The sequence below is a fragment of the Mesoplodon mirus genome (genome assembly GCF_964341445.2).
Source record: "Mesoplodon mirus genome assembly, chromosome: 1".
In the NCBI taxonomy this organism is placed as follows: domain Eukaryota; kingdom Metazoa; phylum Chordata; class Mammalia; order Artiodactyla; family Ziphiidae; genus Mesoplodon; species Mesoplodon mirus.
In genome coordinates, this window is record NC_138976.1 from 35,774,987 (window position 1) to 35,788,688 (window position 13,702).

Here is a 13,702-nt window from a genome sequence, read left to right on the forward strand (position 1 = left end):
ACCTGGGAAACTGTTAAAGAGGCAAATTCTCAGGCCTCACTCCAGACCTATTGAATCAGACACTCTAGGATGGGCCCAGCAATCTGCTTTAAAAAAATTTTTTTAAATATTTATTTATTTACATATGTATGCATGCATGCATGCTGCATCGGGTCTTAGTTGCAGCATGTGGGATCTAGTTCCCTGACCAAGGATTGAACTTGGGCTCCCTGCATTGGGAGTACGGAGTCTTAACCGGGAAGTCTCCAGGAAATCTGTTTTTTAACAAGCCCTCTAGGTGGTTCTGATGTCCGCTCAAGCTGGAGAACCATGGTGAAATAATTTTTGTATTGCAAAGCATGCACAGCCCATTAAAGCAGAGTTTAAGGACTCTGACGGCGTGGAGAAAAAAAGGTATTTTAGATTTAATATCCTGCTCATGCTTAGAAGAGCACGTTTTGAAAACCTGTTCAGTAAATTCTGGTCAGGCAGGTTTTAGTCTAGTTCTGGATTGTGTTTTTATGTTTGGATTTTAAATTAAAAAAAAAGTTTTAAAGTAGCAAGACAGAAGTTGATGACCATGATAAGACAGAGTTCTAAATATCTACATGTAAGTTGCCTGATTGAAAATAATCTCCCAAAGATGAGAAAACACTTCCCACTAATGAAATTCACTGGATCCCATGTGTTGACTTACTTTCACATCTGGCACTTGTCTGTGTCCACGTCTCGTCAGGGTTGCAGGTGATGATGCTTTGGCCCTGGAGCAGGAAGCCTTCCCTACACTTGATAGACACATTCTGATCGACATAAAACTCCTTTTCAGAAAGCACAGCATTCTCAGGGATCACAAAAGGGACAGGGCATGGATTTGCTGTTAAAAATAAAAGAAAATATGTACTGGTATTTTCCCTCTTTTCTGAGTTTGTTTCTTTGAAGGCGGAGCATTAGCCCTGCTGGAGCTGGGTTCTCAGTGATGATAATATAAGGCTTAAAAATATAGAACTTCACACCATCACCCTGATACCAAAACCAGACAAAGATGTCACAAAAAAAGAAAACTACAGGCCAATATCACTGATGAACATAGATGCCAAAATCCTCAACAAAATACTAGCAAACAGCATCCAACAGCACATTGAAAGGATCATACACCATGATCAAGTGGGGTTTATCCCAGGAATGCAAGGATTCTTAAAAATACATAAATCAATCAATGTGATACACCACGTTAACAAATTGAAGGAGGAAAACCATATGATCATCTCAATAGATACAGAAAAAGCTTTTAACAAAATTCAACACCCATTTATGATAAAAACTCTCAAGAAACTAGGCATACAGGGAACCTACCTCAACATAATAAAGGTCATATATGACACACCCACAGCCAACATCATTCTCAATGGTGAAAAATGGAAACCATTTCCTCTAAGATCAGGAACAACACAAGGTTGCCCACTCTCACCACTATTATTCAACATAGTTTTGGAAGTTTTAGCCACAGCAATCAGAGAAGAAAAAGAAATAAAAGGAATCCAAACCAGAAAAGAAGTAAAACTGTCACGGTTTGCAGATGACAAGATAATATACATAGAGAATCCTAAAGATGCTACCAGAAAACTACTAGAGCTATTAATGAATTTGGTAGAGCAGCAGGATACAAAATTAATGCACAGAAATCTCTTGTATTCCTATAAACTAACAATGAAAAATCTGAAAGAGAAATTAAGGAAACACTCCCATTTACTAATGCAACAAAAAGAATAAAATACCTAGGAATAAACCTAGCTAAGGAGACAAAAGAACTGTATGCAGAATACTACAAGACACTGATGAAAGAAATTAAAGATGATACAAACAGATAGAGAGATATACCATGTTCTTGGATTGGAAGAATCAACATTGTGAAAATGAAAAATGACCCAAAGCAATATACAGATTCAATGCAATCCCTCTCAAACTACCAACGGCCATATTTAGAGAATTAGAACAAAAAATTTCACAATTTGGGGCTTCCCTGGTGGCGCAGTGGTTGAGAGTCCGCTTGCCGATGCAGGGGACACAGTTTTGTGCCCCGGTCCGGGAAGATCCCACATGCCGCAGAGCGGCTGAGCCCATGAGCCATGGCCACTGAGCCTGCGCGTCTGGAGCCTGTGCTCCGTAACGGGAGAGGCCACAACAGTGAGAGGCCCACATACCAAAAAAAAAAAAAAAAAAATTCACAATTTGTATGGAAACACAAAAGACCCCAAAGAGCCAAAGCAATCTTGAGAAAGAAAAATGGAGTTGGAGGAATCAGGCTCCTGGACTTCAGACTATACTACAAAACTACAGTATTCAAGACAGTATGGTACTGGCACAAAAACAGAAATATAGATCAATGGAACAGGATAGAAAGACCAGAGATAAACCCACACACATATGGTCACCTTATCTTTGATAAAGGAGGCAAGAGTATACAATGGAGGAAAGACAGGCTCTTCAATAAGTGGTGCTGGGAAAACTGGACAGCTACATGTAAAAGAATGAAATTAGAACATTTTCTAACACCATACACAAAAGTAAACTCAAAATGGATTGAAGACCTAAATGTAAGGCCAGACACTATAAAAGTCTTAGAGGAAAACATAGGCAGAACATTCTATGACATAAATCACAGCAACAACCTTTTTGACCCACCTCCTAGAGAAATGGAAATACAAACAAAAATAAACAAATGGGACCTAATGAAACTTAAAAGCTTTTGCACAGCAAAGGAAACTATAAAGAAGATGAAAAGACAACCCTCAGAATGGGAGAAAATATTTGCAAAGGAAGCAGCTGACAAAGGATTAATTTCCAAAACATACAAGCAGTTCATGCAGCTCAACATCAAAAATCAAACAACCCCATCCAAAAATGGGCAGAAGACCTAAACAGATACTTCTCCAAAGAAGATACACAGATTGCCAACAAACACATGAAAGAATGCTCAACATCACTAATCATTAGAGAAATGCAAGCCAAAACTATCATGAGAGGTATCACCTCACACCAGTCAGAATGGCCATCATCAAAAAATCTACAAATGATAAATGCTGGAGCGGGTGTGGAGAAAGGGGAACCCTCTTTCACTCTTGGTGAGAGTGTAAATTGATAGAGCCACTATGGAGAACAGTATGGAGGTTCCTTAAAAAACTAAAAATAGAACTACCATATGACCAAGCAATCCCATTACTGGGCATATACCCTGAGAAAACCGTAATTCAAAAAGAGACATGTACCACAATGTTCATTGCAGCTCTATTTACAATAGCCAGGACATGGAAGCAACCTAAGTGTCCATCGACAGATGAATGGATAAAGAAGATGTGGCACATACATACAATGGAATATTACTCAGCCATAAAAAGAAACGAAATTGAGTTATTTGTACTGAGGTGGATGGACCTAGAGTTGGTCACACAGAATGAAGTAAGTCAGAAAGAGAAAAACAAACACCGTATTCTAACACAAATACATGGAATCTAAAAAAAAAAAAAAGGTTCTGATGAACATAGGGGCAGGACAGAAATAAAGACACAGATGTAGAGAATGGACTTGAGGACATGGGGAGGGAGAAGGGTAAGCTGGGACAAAGTGAGAGAGTAATATTGACATATATACACTACCAAATGTAAAATAGATAGCTAGTGGGAAGCAGCTGCATAGCACAGGGAGATCAACTCGGTCTCAACCACCTAGAGGGGTGGGACAGGGAGGGTGGGAGGGAGACACAAGAGGGAGGGGATATAGGGATATATGTATGCATATAGCTGATTCACTTTGTTATACAGCAGAAACTAACACAACATTATAAAGCAATTATATTCCAATAAAGATGTTAAAAAAAATACCCCATAGTATTTGGTTTGGATATGCACAGATATCTTTCTCTGGGCCAATCTCACCTATAGGTGAGTTTTCCACCATGGTTTAGACATTTGGGAAACTAATTAGAACACTGAATCTGATTTAATCCCCTCCTAAGGTCAACACACACGTTTGCAGAGAGGAACTGGGTGGCTCCAAGTCCCATTTTCCGTGCAGGAGGCCTCGGGTGCCCCTTCAAGGCTGTAGCCTCTGTTGCAGGAATACACCACGCTGGGTCCAGCAGTACTGTTTTCAACTTCAGCTTTCCCGTTCAGAAACCCAAGTGGAGCTTCACACTTGGTCTCTAAAAAGAAAAAGAAAAGCTTCATCTTAAGTGATTTTCCCAATCCTTTTTCCTTCTGCAAAGAACTTGTATCACTTATTTAATATCTTAGAAAGAAAAAGAAAAGAAAACCACAGAGTAACAGGATCCATACAGAACATTTTCTTACTATCTTGCATTTCAGAGATAGAAACTATTCAAACCATTATCATTGTAGTTTGAATTAAACCTGCAAAACGGAAACAATCCCCTCACCAACACCATAGCAATTTCCTATTCCAGACATAGGTGTTTCTTTTCACTCTCCTCTCCTTTCACCCTGCACGTACATTCACACACTTTTTGATAATGAACAACTGAGATTAAAAAATGCTATTACTGGGAATGCCCAATGATGCCTTTCTGTGACTTGAGATGTAACTCAATGTTTATGTATGTGTTTATGTATACACACACACGCACACACGGTTCTTTTTTAGAACTAAAAAGTCATATTCTCCATTGAATTTCAGCCATATAATACTGCTTAAAAGACTTAAGATTCCTATTGCATACAAAATCAACTGATTAACCTGTACTAGACAGTATGGTTGAAACAACAGTGAACAAAGATTTAGGTACCCCAAGTCCTAGTGTTAGCTCTGCCGCTAACGTCATTTCTGATACTGGGCAGGTCACTTTCCCTCTCCCAGCCCGTTTTCACTCATTGGTCAACTCAAGGATCTGGACTAGATTATTCAAGAGGCCCCTTCTAGTTTGAAAATTTGATGACTCCTCCAGAATTATTAAGAGAAAAACATTTTTAAGCCTGCCGTTTTGACTGGTTTGTAACTATTGTATTTACATACATTGTGTTTCGGCAGAGTAGTAATATGAGCCATATCCTAGGAACAGAGTCACCTGTATTCACCCACGTCCTGCTAAATACACTTGACTGTTCTCATACAATGAGTTAATGAAAGTTCCACAAACAGTGTGAATATTCATTTATTGGACAGTGGTACCAACATCATTTTAAGAAGATGTCAGTATTGCCCAGGACTGTTACCAAGGCAACAGCTCTAAGCCTTCTAATTTATCATTATTTTGGGGAAAAACCCATAAAAAGGCAGGTAAACTCAATAATTAACTAGTTTCTAAACAAAATGTTTGCCATTCCAGTGTCAGCAATCTTGTGCTCTATTCCAGTTTAATCATTAATCTCTATCACAGTGTTTCACCCTTCTATTTGTTTGGTGCCCTTGAGCAAAAGCCCGTAAAAGGTTCGCATGTAGTTCACGGAGTCAATTTTTTTTTTTTAATTACAAAAATGACTGATAAAGAAAATGTGGCCACATTGTTATTTTGTGTCCTTAGTATCATTTGGGGGACTAAGTGTCATTTGACTTACTTTTGCACGTTGCCACCCCTCCACTCCACTGTCCGTTCTCCTGACAGACCCGTTCCCTGTTCCCCTGTGAAAAAATGAAAACAGGTCATTGACAAGATGGTACCTCTATAATGAAAAACTAAGGGAATGCAAAGTCACCTCAGATGTGAACTTGAAACTCTTGGCACTGGAATGCTACATAAATTCATTAAATAAATATAGTTTAAGAGGTAGGTTTAAACTTTCAAAAATGTTTTCATCAAATTACCTCAAAATTCATATTCTGGCTGATGAGTGTAATTAAGGTACAGACTTTGTTTCACTTTTTGTTTAAATGATAACTAATTATAACCAATAGCAAAGACTGATGAAGAATGTGTCTGAAATGTCAGAGAGGTATATTTGCTTAGGATACTTAAAAATATTTTGACTTAAATTTATTTTCTAATATCTGAGAGGTACAGCAAAGAAGGTGAATTATTTTATTTATACCCTTGGACATGAAACATGTCAAGATATCTTATTGGTATCAGGATTGACTTTTTGACAATGTAATGTATCCATTAAAGATAAACTTACCCTATTAAGGTCCCGAGCAAGTAAAATTTTATATATTTTGAGTAAAAATCTTTCTAAAATTTATTTCCCTGCCTTCAGAAATAGAGTAAAAATAATGTAATTTACTTAAAAAATATTTATAGTTGTTATTCTCAATGCACTTTTGGTATATTTTCCAATATCCCATAGCCCTTGGGGGCTATACAGGCTGTTTGCCCCCCTAGAGTTATTATAGGCTGAGCTAAGCTAAGATTACTGGGTTTTTATTTCTGGATATAATTTTTATGCATCCTTGCTTCCTCTTTTTTTGTTGTTTATCTTTTACTGTAATCATCAGTGTTCCTAATGATAACCTTTTCCCATGTTTTAAATTCCTAATTTACTATGGAATAATAAGATAAATAAAATTCTCTAACATTATATGTTAAAAAAAAAAAGATTAGGTTCCAAGTAATGTATTAAGGGGCTTGACTCTAAGTCAAGTATATGAACCTTAGCACATGGATTTTGTCTCATGGCTTTTCAATCCTCAGAGCTCTTTGGATACATATCCTCTTGAAGCTGTGTTCTAAATTACCAGGATGTCTGAAAAGGAGCAATTGCCTCTACTTTGGTTTTTAGCTGATTGACTGATGTCTTTTATCCTTAATCTTCTATTCAAAGGTATTTACTTTGAGCTATCAGTTTAATTACTGACAAATCTTTACATATAAAAATTCCATTGACTTTGATAGAAGGATACTCTCCTGACTTTCCAAGAAAATAATTGAACCAATAAAATTAAAATTTTTAAAAATATATATTCATTATTTTCTTCTTATTGAAAAAATAATATGTTTTGACTACAGAAAGGTTGGAAAACGTGAAAGAAAAGTACAAAGTTTTCTAGGGTTCTTCATTCAGAGATAAACCTTGTTAACATTTGCTGTACTTTTGTTGTGTTTATATACTTATGTATGCACAGGAAAATATACTATTCTAGTTTGCAAATTATTCTTTAATACTTTTGAGGAAGTATATGACAAGCCATCAAAGCCAGCTCCCTATTTGGGTACTTCCAGAGTGGACTACACTCAAGTAGCTAATTTTAGTCAATAGGTTAGCATTTTTCCCACTAAGATATTTTCCTTTTTCTTCCAATAATTCACATAATATTCTGTTTCAATTATGTCAATTTTTGTTCCAATAAAAACTGAACTCTATTTTCTGTAACTATTGCTTTAAAAAAAAAATCAAACACCGTCTGTTGGTTCCCTCCTTAGTAAATTGCAAATTTTATCATGCTTTTCCTTCTTTCTTTTTCTCTCTCTATCCCTTTACTTATCTTGTTTTTGTTTTTGTTTTTGTTTTGTTTTTTACCTGGAGTTTTAGATCCAGATTAGCATCAAGTTACTATTTTTGACATAATTTAGCTGTTTAATCAACAATTAAGTTAGATAGTTATAGTAAGTTTTAGAATCATAGATACCACTTTATTGCTCACTACCAGTGATTTTAGAACATGACTATCTCATTTTTGAGTTATTTTGATTTATTCCTCAGTTGCCTGTAGTGATTTTTCTTTTTTAAGTTTTGTTTTTTGTTTTTTTTTGTTTTTTTGCGGTACGCAGGCCTCTCACTGTTGTGGCCTCTCCCGTTGCGGAGCACAGGTTCCGGACGCGCAGGCTCAGCGGCCATGGCTCACAGGCCCAGCCGCTCCGCGGCATGTGGGATCTTCCCGGACTGGGGCACAAACCCGTGTTCCCTGCCTCGGCAGGCAGACTCTCAACCACTGTGCCACCAGGGAAGCCCGCCTGTAGTGATTTTTATTTCGAGAAGACTGCATGTGTAGTAAAAGTTTTGAGAGTTAGATAGCTCAAAGAAGTTGTTTACCTTACATAAAAATGATAATTTATTTACATATTAGAAAAATTTAACATGATTTACATTAGCTGTCTTAATTGCTTTGTCTGATTTTGGTAATAATATACATACGAGGAGTACTGATAATAACTACCCTCTACTGAACTCAGACAATGCATAAAGGGTGGTGCTTGCCACTTTCTTTTATCTCCAGTCCTTGCAGTAACTGTGCAAAGGTGGTTATGGCATTTCTACTACAGATGGGATGAAACAGAGGCTCAGAGAGGTTCAGTCAGTTCCCCAACATCTTTCATCCAGCAAAAGCAGAGAGCCTGTACCAGAGGTCTGCTGGGACCAAGTCCCTATTCTTAACCACTTTTCCAGCCATTGACCTTTGGTATCTGGGGCACTTGTTAAAAATGCAAAATTTCAAATTCAACAGTTCTTTTTTTGGTAAGACTTTTCCCTAATGGTGTGTTTTTCCATCCAGAGGCATTATAATGTCTGGGTGCCTCTATTTTTTTTTCTGACATCAGTAGCCATGATGATGATAACCTAAATCCATTAATTCATAAGAGTTGCAAATTCTGAGATTAAAATTCTATCATTATTGACTGATTTCATCTACTATTTGGTTACTTAGTCATCCAGTTAGCATTGAAAAGATACTTTTCCCCCTTTCGTTGTGTTTTCAAACTAATGAATTTGCTCATGGGCATCCCCTAAAAGTTACCAACTAATTTTCTTCTAGTATCATTGTGAGTCTACTGTCATTCATGACGTATTTGATGTGTTTCAGTCCATTAAAGTTATTATTCTTATTGGTGCTAAAATGGTCTCATCTTGGCCTGTGGAAGCCTCATCCAATTGGCTCCTGAGGTTTTTTTTTAGCATGTAACCTTTGATAGGTTCCCTCCTAACTCATATGATAAGCTTTTCTAGGCTAATCTTTTACATCTCATGTTCCAGACCTGGACTTGGTTATTTCTGTAAGTAACTGGACATTAATATTTAGAAAAACTTTCTCAGGTGATTCAGACATTCTTGGAATAAGAACAATTGTTATAGCATCTCTCTCAATTTTGTGGTTAACACTGGGATATTTCCAAAATTTTTAAGGTAAATTATCTACTTCCTCAAATTTAATGACCCATCAGTTTGCTATATATTTGTTTAGATTTTATACCACTTTTCTTCTCAACAAATTGCAAGATTAGCACTCCCACATGAAGAGCAACTGAGTTTCAAAAACAGAAAAACTCTTCAACTGCAATAACCATTACATTACCATCCTTCTTTCCCCCCACCTTTTTTTAAAAAAAAAAAATCTTTTGAGGAAATAAAACAAGATCCACCTAAGCCTAGTTCCAGCTTTCATGGACCTATCTTATGAAAGTTCTCTGGTTCTATGGTCAGTAGAAAAAAAATGGAACATGCTATACACAGTTAACAAATCACTGGCAATGCATACTTCTGCAAAACCTGCATTTAATACCATTATAACAGCAAAACAGGAAAGAAGTTTCCTGAAAAACCAAAGGACAACATTATGTAATATAAAACAGGCCTCTTAAAGTTCAAGTTTGATGATGTGTGATCATGCTTTTAGCAAAATTGACTGCAGCATTCACACCAAAGTAAATAGGTGCTGCTGATGGGATTTTAATATTACAAACCAGGCAAGCGTGGTCTTGAGACCTATCATGGTATTTGGTTAGAACTGCTCTGGGGATTTTTTCAGGCCATACCTGCCTTGTGGGAACCTGGAATCTCAATCAAAAACCCTCCAAGGTATTTGCACCCATTGCTTGAGGAAACCCTAGCTTTGTATAACTAAATTCTTATGGTTGCCTCCCCATAGTGACAGATGGACTGTGTAGAATACAATTAACAGGAGGCGAAAACACAGGTTTAAATGACCAACTAAAGTCTTGTGGCTGGTATACAAAGTTTCTCTTTTTTTCATGGCTTTGATTCTTTAATTTGAGACTTACTTTGCTTTTTAAAATTGTAAGTCACTTTAAATATTTCTTAGAGAGTGCTAAGATATAAGGCAACAAAGTATAGAAAAGTCTTTTAGGACCCAAATCAGTGAAACAAAATGGCGTAACACAAAAAATATTCCTAAGTATATTGGAAAAACAAATTAATGCTAGTTAAACAATTTGTTCGCTTACCTCTAATTCATAACCAGTTTCACAGTGATAAATAATCATGCTTTCAAAGCTGTATTCACTGCCAAACACAAACCCATGTTCTGGACTTTCAGGTTTCCCACAAGAAACTGGACTGCAGGATTCATCAGAAAATGGTGGCTCCCAGGTGCCATCAATCTAAATAACAAGTTATAAGTTACATTTAGAAATTAGTACACATGAATGAAGAAGTCTGCAAATATTGGTTGTATAACAGAATAATCCGCAAATGATAGTCAGAGGACCTAGAACTTGGTCCTACTTCTGCCACTTATTTTCTTTGGCCTTAAAAAACGCACATTAATTATCAGATGGCTTTAACAGTAATCACTAAACAATTTTAGACATTTCTGAAACTCACAAAACAAGCATTTTCTTCCTAATAGAATCCTTTAAAAAATCAAGAACACCAAGAAGTATGTTTTCATTATGATGCATGTGGACTGGATGGTAGATACAAATATTCCATGACTTATAGTAATACACCCTTATATTTTACATAATTCTGCATTTTAATCTAAAGTTGATGAGAAACAGCAACTTTCAGGCATATGATCTAAAGTTTAAAAAGACGGCTTCCTTTTCTCCCTTCCCAACATGAATACTTGAAAACATTCCATCATATATTGTGAGCAAGTCACATAGTTAAAGAAAAAAAAAAAGACACACAGACATTTACTTTATTTCCTCACCACCACAGTTAGAGTTAACATTTTCCAGCCTTCTTTTCAGGTATAGTGAGGCGTACACACCATGTTTCCCTTGAAGACTGTTATTCTCTTGCTAATGTTGTTTTGTTTTCTTTGAGGAAATAGCATGTGAGTTGAATAGCAGTCTAAAACAAGACTTGAGGCTAAGCCCTTTATTCTACAGATGAGCCAGAAATAATTATATATATATATATATATATATATACACATATATATATGCCTGCCTCATAATTAACCATTCCCCTAATGTCAGAAATATACATTGTATCTAATTTTTCAATACTGTAAATAATGCTTCAATAAATATATTTTTTGCACAAATGATTCTGGGTATTACTATTAACTTTTAAAAGCTACATAGTATTGTTTTCTTTTGATATATCTGGAGTTTATTTTGGTATATATTAATTTTTTTCCCTAGTGGTTACTTCATTGTATCAGAATGATTTGTTTATTAATGATTCCTTTCTTCACTGACTTGTGATGATTCCTTTATCAGGATCTACTTTTGACCTATTTCTTCCATTCCATTCATTTCCCCTTCTACCGAATTTTACACTAATACCACACTGATAGGAGCTTGGCAATTCTAAGTAGCTTTATTAAAGTGACACAAGTAGTAAGCAGAGGCAGAATTTGACTCCAATTTTTGTTTCTGCTACCTTTGCTCTTCTACTAAAACTGGAAACATATTTGGTAACAATTAGGTCTCATTTCTACACATAGAGAGTCTATGTGTAGACCATACACATAGTTAATCTGTCACGAATCTCTTGTTATAGATATTTTAACATTTTATTTACCTTTGGGACTTTTCACCTGCCCTTGGCACTTTCTTATTTTTAAAAATGGGACCATTGGAAAGAAAGATATATTTTATTATATTTCTACCAAAAAACTTCTCAAACCCTTTGACATGGTTGGAAATGAGACATTTTCTCTTTTCAGGGCAGCAAGATACTGCCTGTGTGGATATATGTATATGTATATCTATATCCACACACTTACGTATACATATATCTATATACACACACACATATAGTATAATATACACTTACATATATATCCACACACACACACACACACACACATAGTATAATATATATAAATGAGTTATACCCTACATGTTCTAATTAAGACACGGAATCTTACCTGACATGTTGATATATTAACTCCCTCATAGGTATACCCTTTTGCACATGACACAGAAACTTGCTTATTCACACTGAAATCATCCCCATGAACAAGTATGTGTGTTATGCTTGCTGGCAAAGGACATTTCTTAGGACTGCAAGAGATTCTCTCAGGGAACCAACGACCATCTTTCTGACAGGTGAATGTGTCTATCTCTGTATCCATCGTATAACCTTCTAGACACCTGCAATGGAAAAGTAAAAATGAGTGCCTTAAAGGGAATGCAATATAGTTGGTGACTTATTCTTGGATTCAAGAAGCTGTTATAAAGCTTAGTAGACATTTTATGTGATGTATTAAAAATGACTCAAATGTCAGGGGGATGGAGTTGCCTTGCAAAAACACCAAGAAAACAATGACAACCAGATGAATCCTTAGCTATCCACATTAAGGATTAGCCAAGTCTAAAGTTGCTTTAAATGTTGTTGACATGATTTACCTTTGTTCTGGATAATATCATTATTAAATTTATTTTTATTATGAAATATCGAACAGTTCAAGAAACTCTAGATGAAGTCCAAAATAGACTCAGATACTAGTAAGAATATAACACAATTAACATTTTTGGGCAATCTACTTTGTACCAAATGAAGTCCTCTACATAGGGTGTGTCTTTTTTTTTTTTTTGCGGTACGCGGGGGCCCCCCACTGTCGTGGCCCCTCCCGTTGTGGAGCACAGGCTCCGGACGCGTGCAGGCCCAGCGGCCATGGCCCACGGGCCCAGCCGCTCTGCGTAGGGTGTGTCTTTTAATCCTGTTTAGTAGGTAGGTATCATGTAACAGTAGTATTGGTGTTCAAACTCAAGTCAAGCTGGCTCTAAAACCCTCTATGATTTTTAAAATTTGTATTTTTTCATTCAGCAAATGCTTACGGAGCATTTGTTAAATTCTAGACACTGTTCTAATTGCTCTACAAATATGAACCCATTCTCATATCAACCCTATGAATAGGTGTGATTATTTTCTTTATGCCCATTTTTCAGATGATGAAACTGACACCAGAGAGATTAAATAACTTTCCCAGGAAGCGACAGAGCTGAGATTCCTACCTACGGAATCTGGCTCTAGAGTCCATGGTTTTACCACTATACTATGCTGCTTTTTAAATTAAACCATTTAATTAACTAACATTTATTGGGTGGATATATTTTTTAAATTTCACAAATTACCAGGCTAGGTAGCAGTCACAGGTTTTGCAAGCTTGGAACGATCTGTTTACTAATAAGTGAAGATCTGAAGACAATCAACACACAAGGAAAAACAAACAGGACAGTCTTAGGAAGCAGGTCTTATTGTGATTTCTCAAGCTATCTGAGACACCAACATCCAAATAGAAAATTGAAAATGCATGTCAAAAGTGAGGAATAATTTTTGTTTTTCTTCTTGGTGCATAAACCACTATTCTTTAGGTTTCATTACAGTGACAATCCTCCCTTGGGTCTATTTCTTACTGTAATTAAGAGAAAATGAAGGTAGGGCTAAAATGTCTACAACAGACAAACTTAAGAAGAGTTATTAAATTATTAATAAAATCTAAGAAGCCAATATGTGAAGGATAATCCATAAGGATAATCCATAAAGATATTAATAAAATCTAAATTGATTTAGAGGGTTGAGATATATTTACACATTACAGGCATTTATTCCAATAAAAGTCTAATTTATGAATTCATTCCATA

The 13,702-nt window shown here is 36.0% G+C and overlaps 1 protein-coding gene across 1 annotated transcript in view; it reads right to left on the minus strand.

Annotated features, from left to right (window-relative positions):
• The window catches only part of SVEP1 (sushi, von Willebrand factor type A, EGF and pentraxin domain containing 1), a gene marked incomplete at its 5' end in the record, with an annotated part of 192,261 nt that overhangs the window by 19,148 nt on the left and 159,411 nt on the right, over window positions 1-13,702 (minus strand). Inside the window, 5 exons of the mRNA XM_082626969.1 lie at window positions 677-853; window positions 4,004-4,177; window positions 5,547-5,610; window positions 10,103-10,258; window positions 11,983-12,208. Of these exons, the coding sequence (XP_082483095.1) occupies window positions 677-853; window positions 4,004-4,177; window positions 5,547-5,610; window positions 10,103-10,258; window positions 11,983-12,208 (797 nt within the window). The remainder of the gene's footprint in view (window positions 1-676; window positions 854-4,003; window positions 4,178-5,546; window positions 5,611-10,102; window positions 10,259-11,982; window positions 12,209-13,702) is intronic.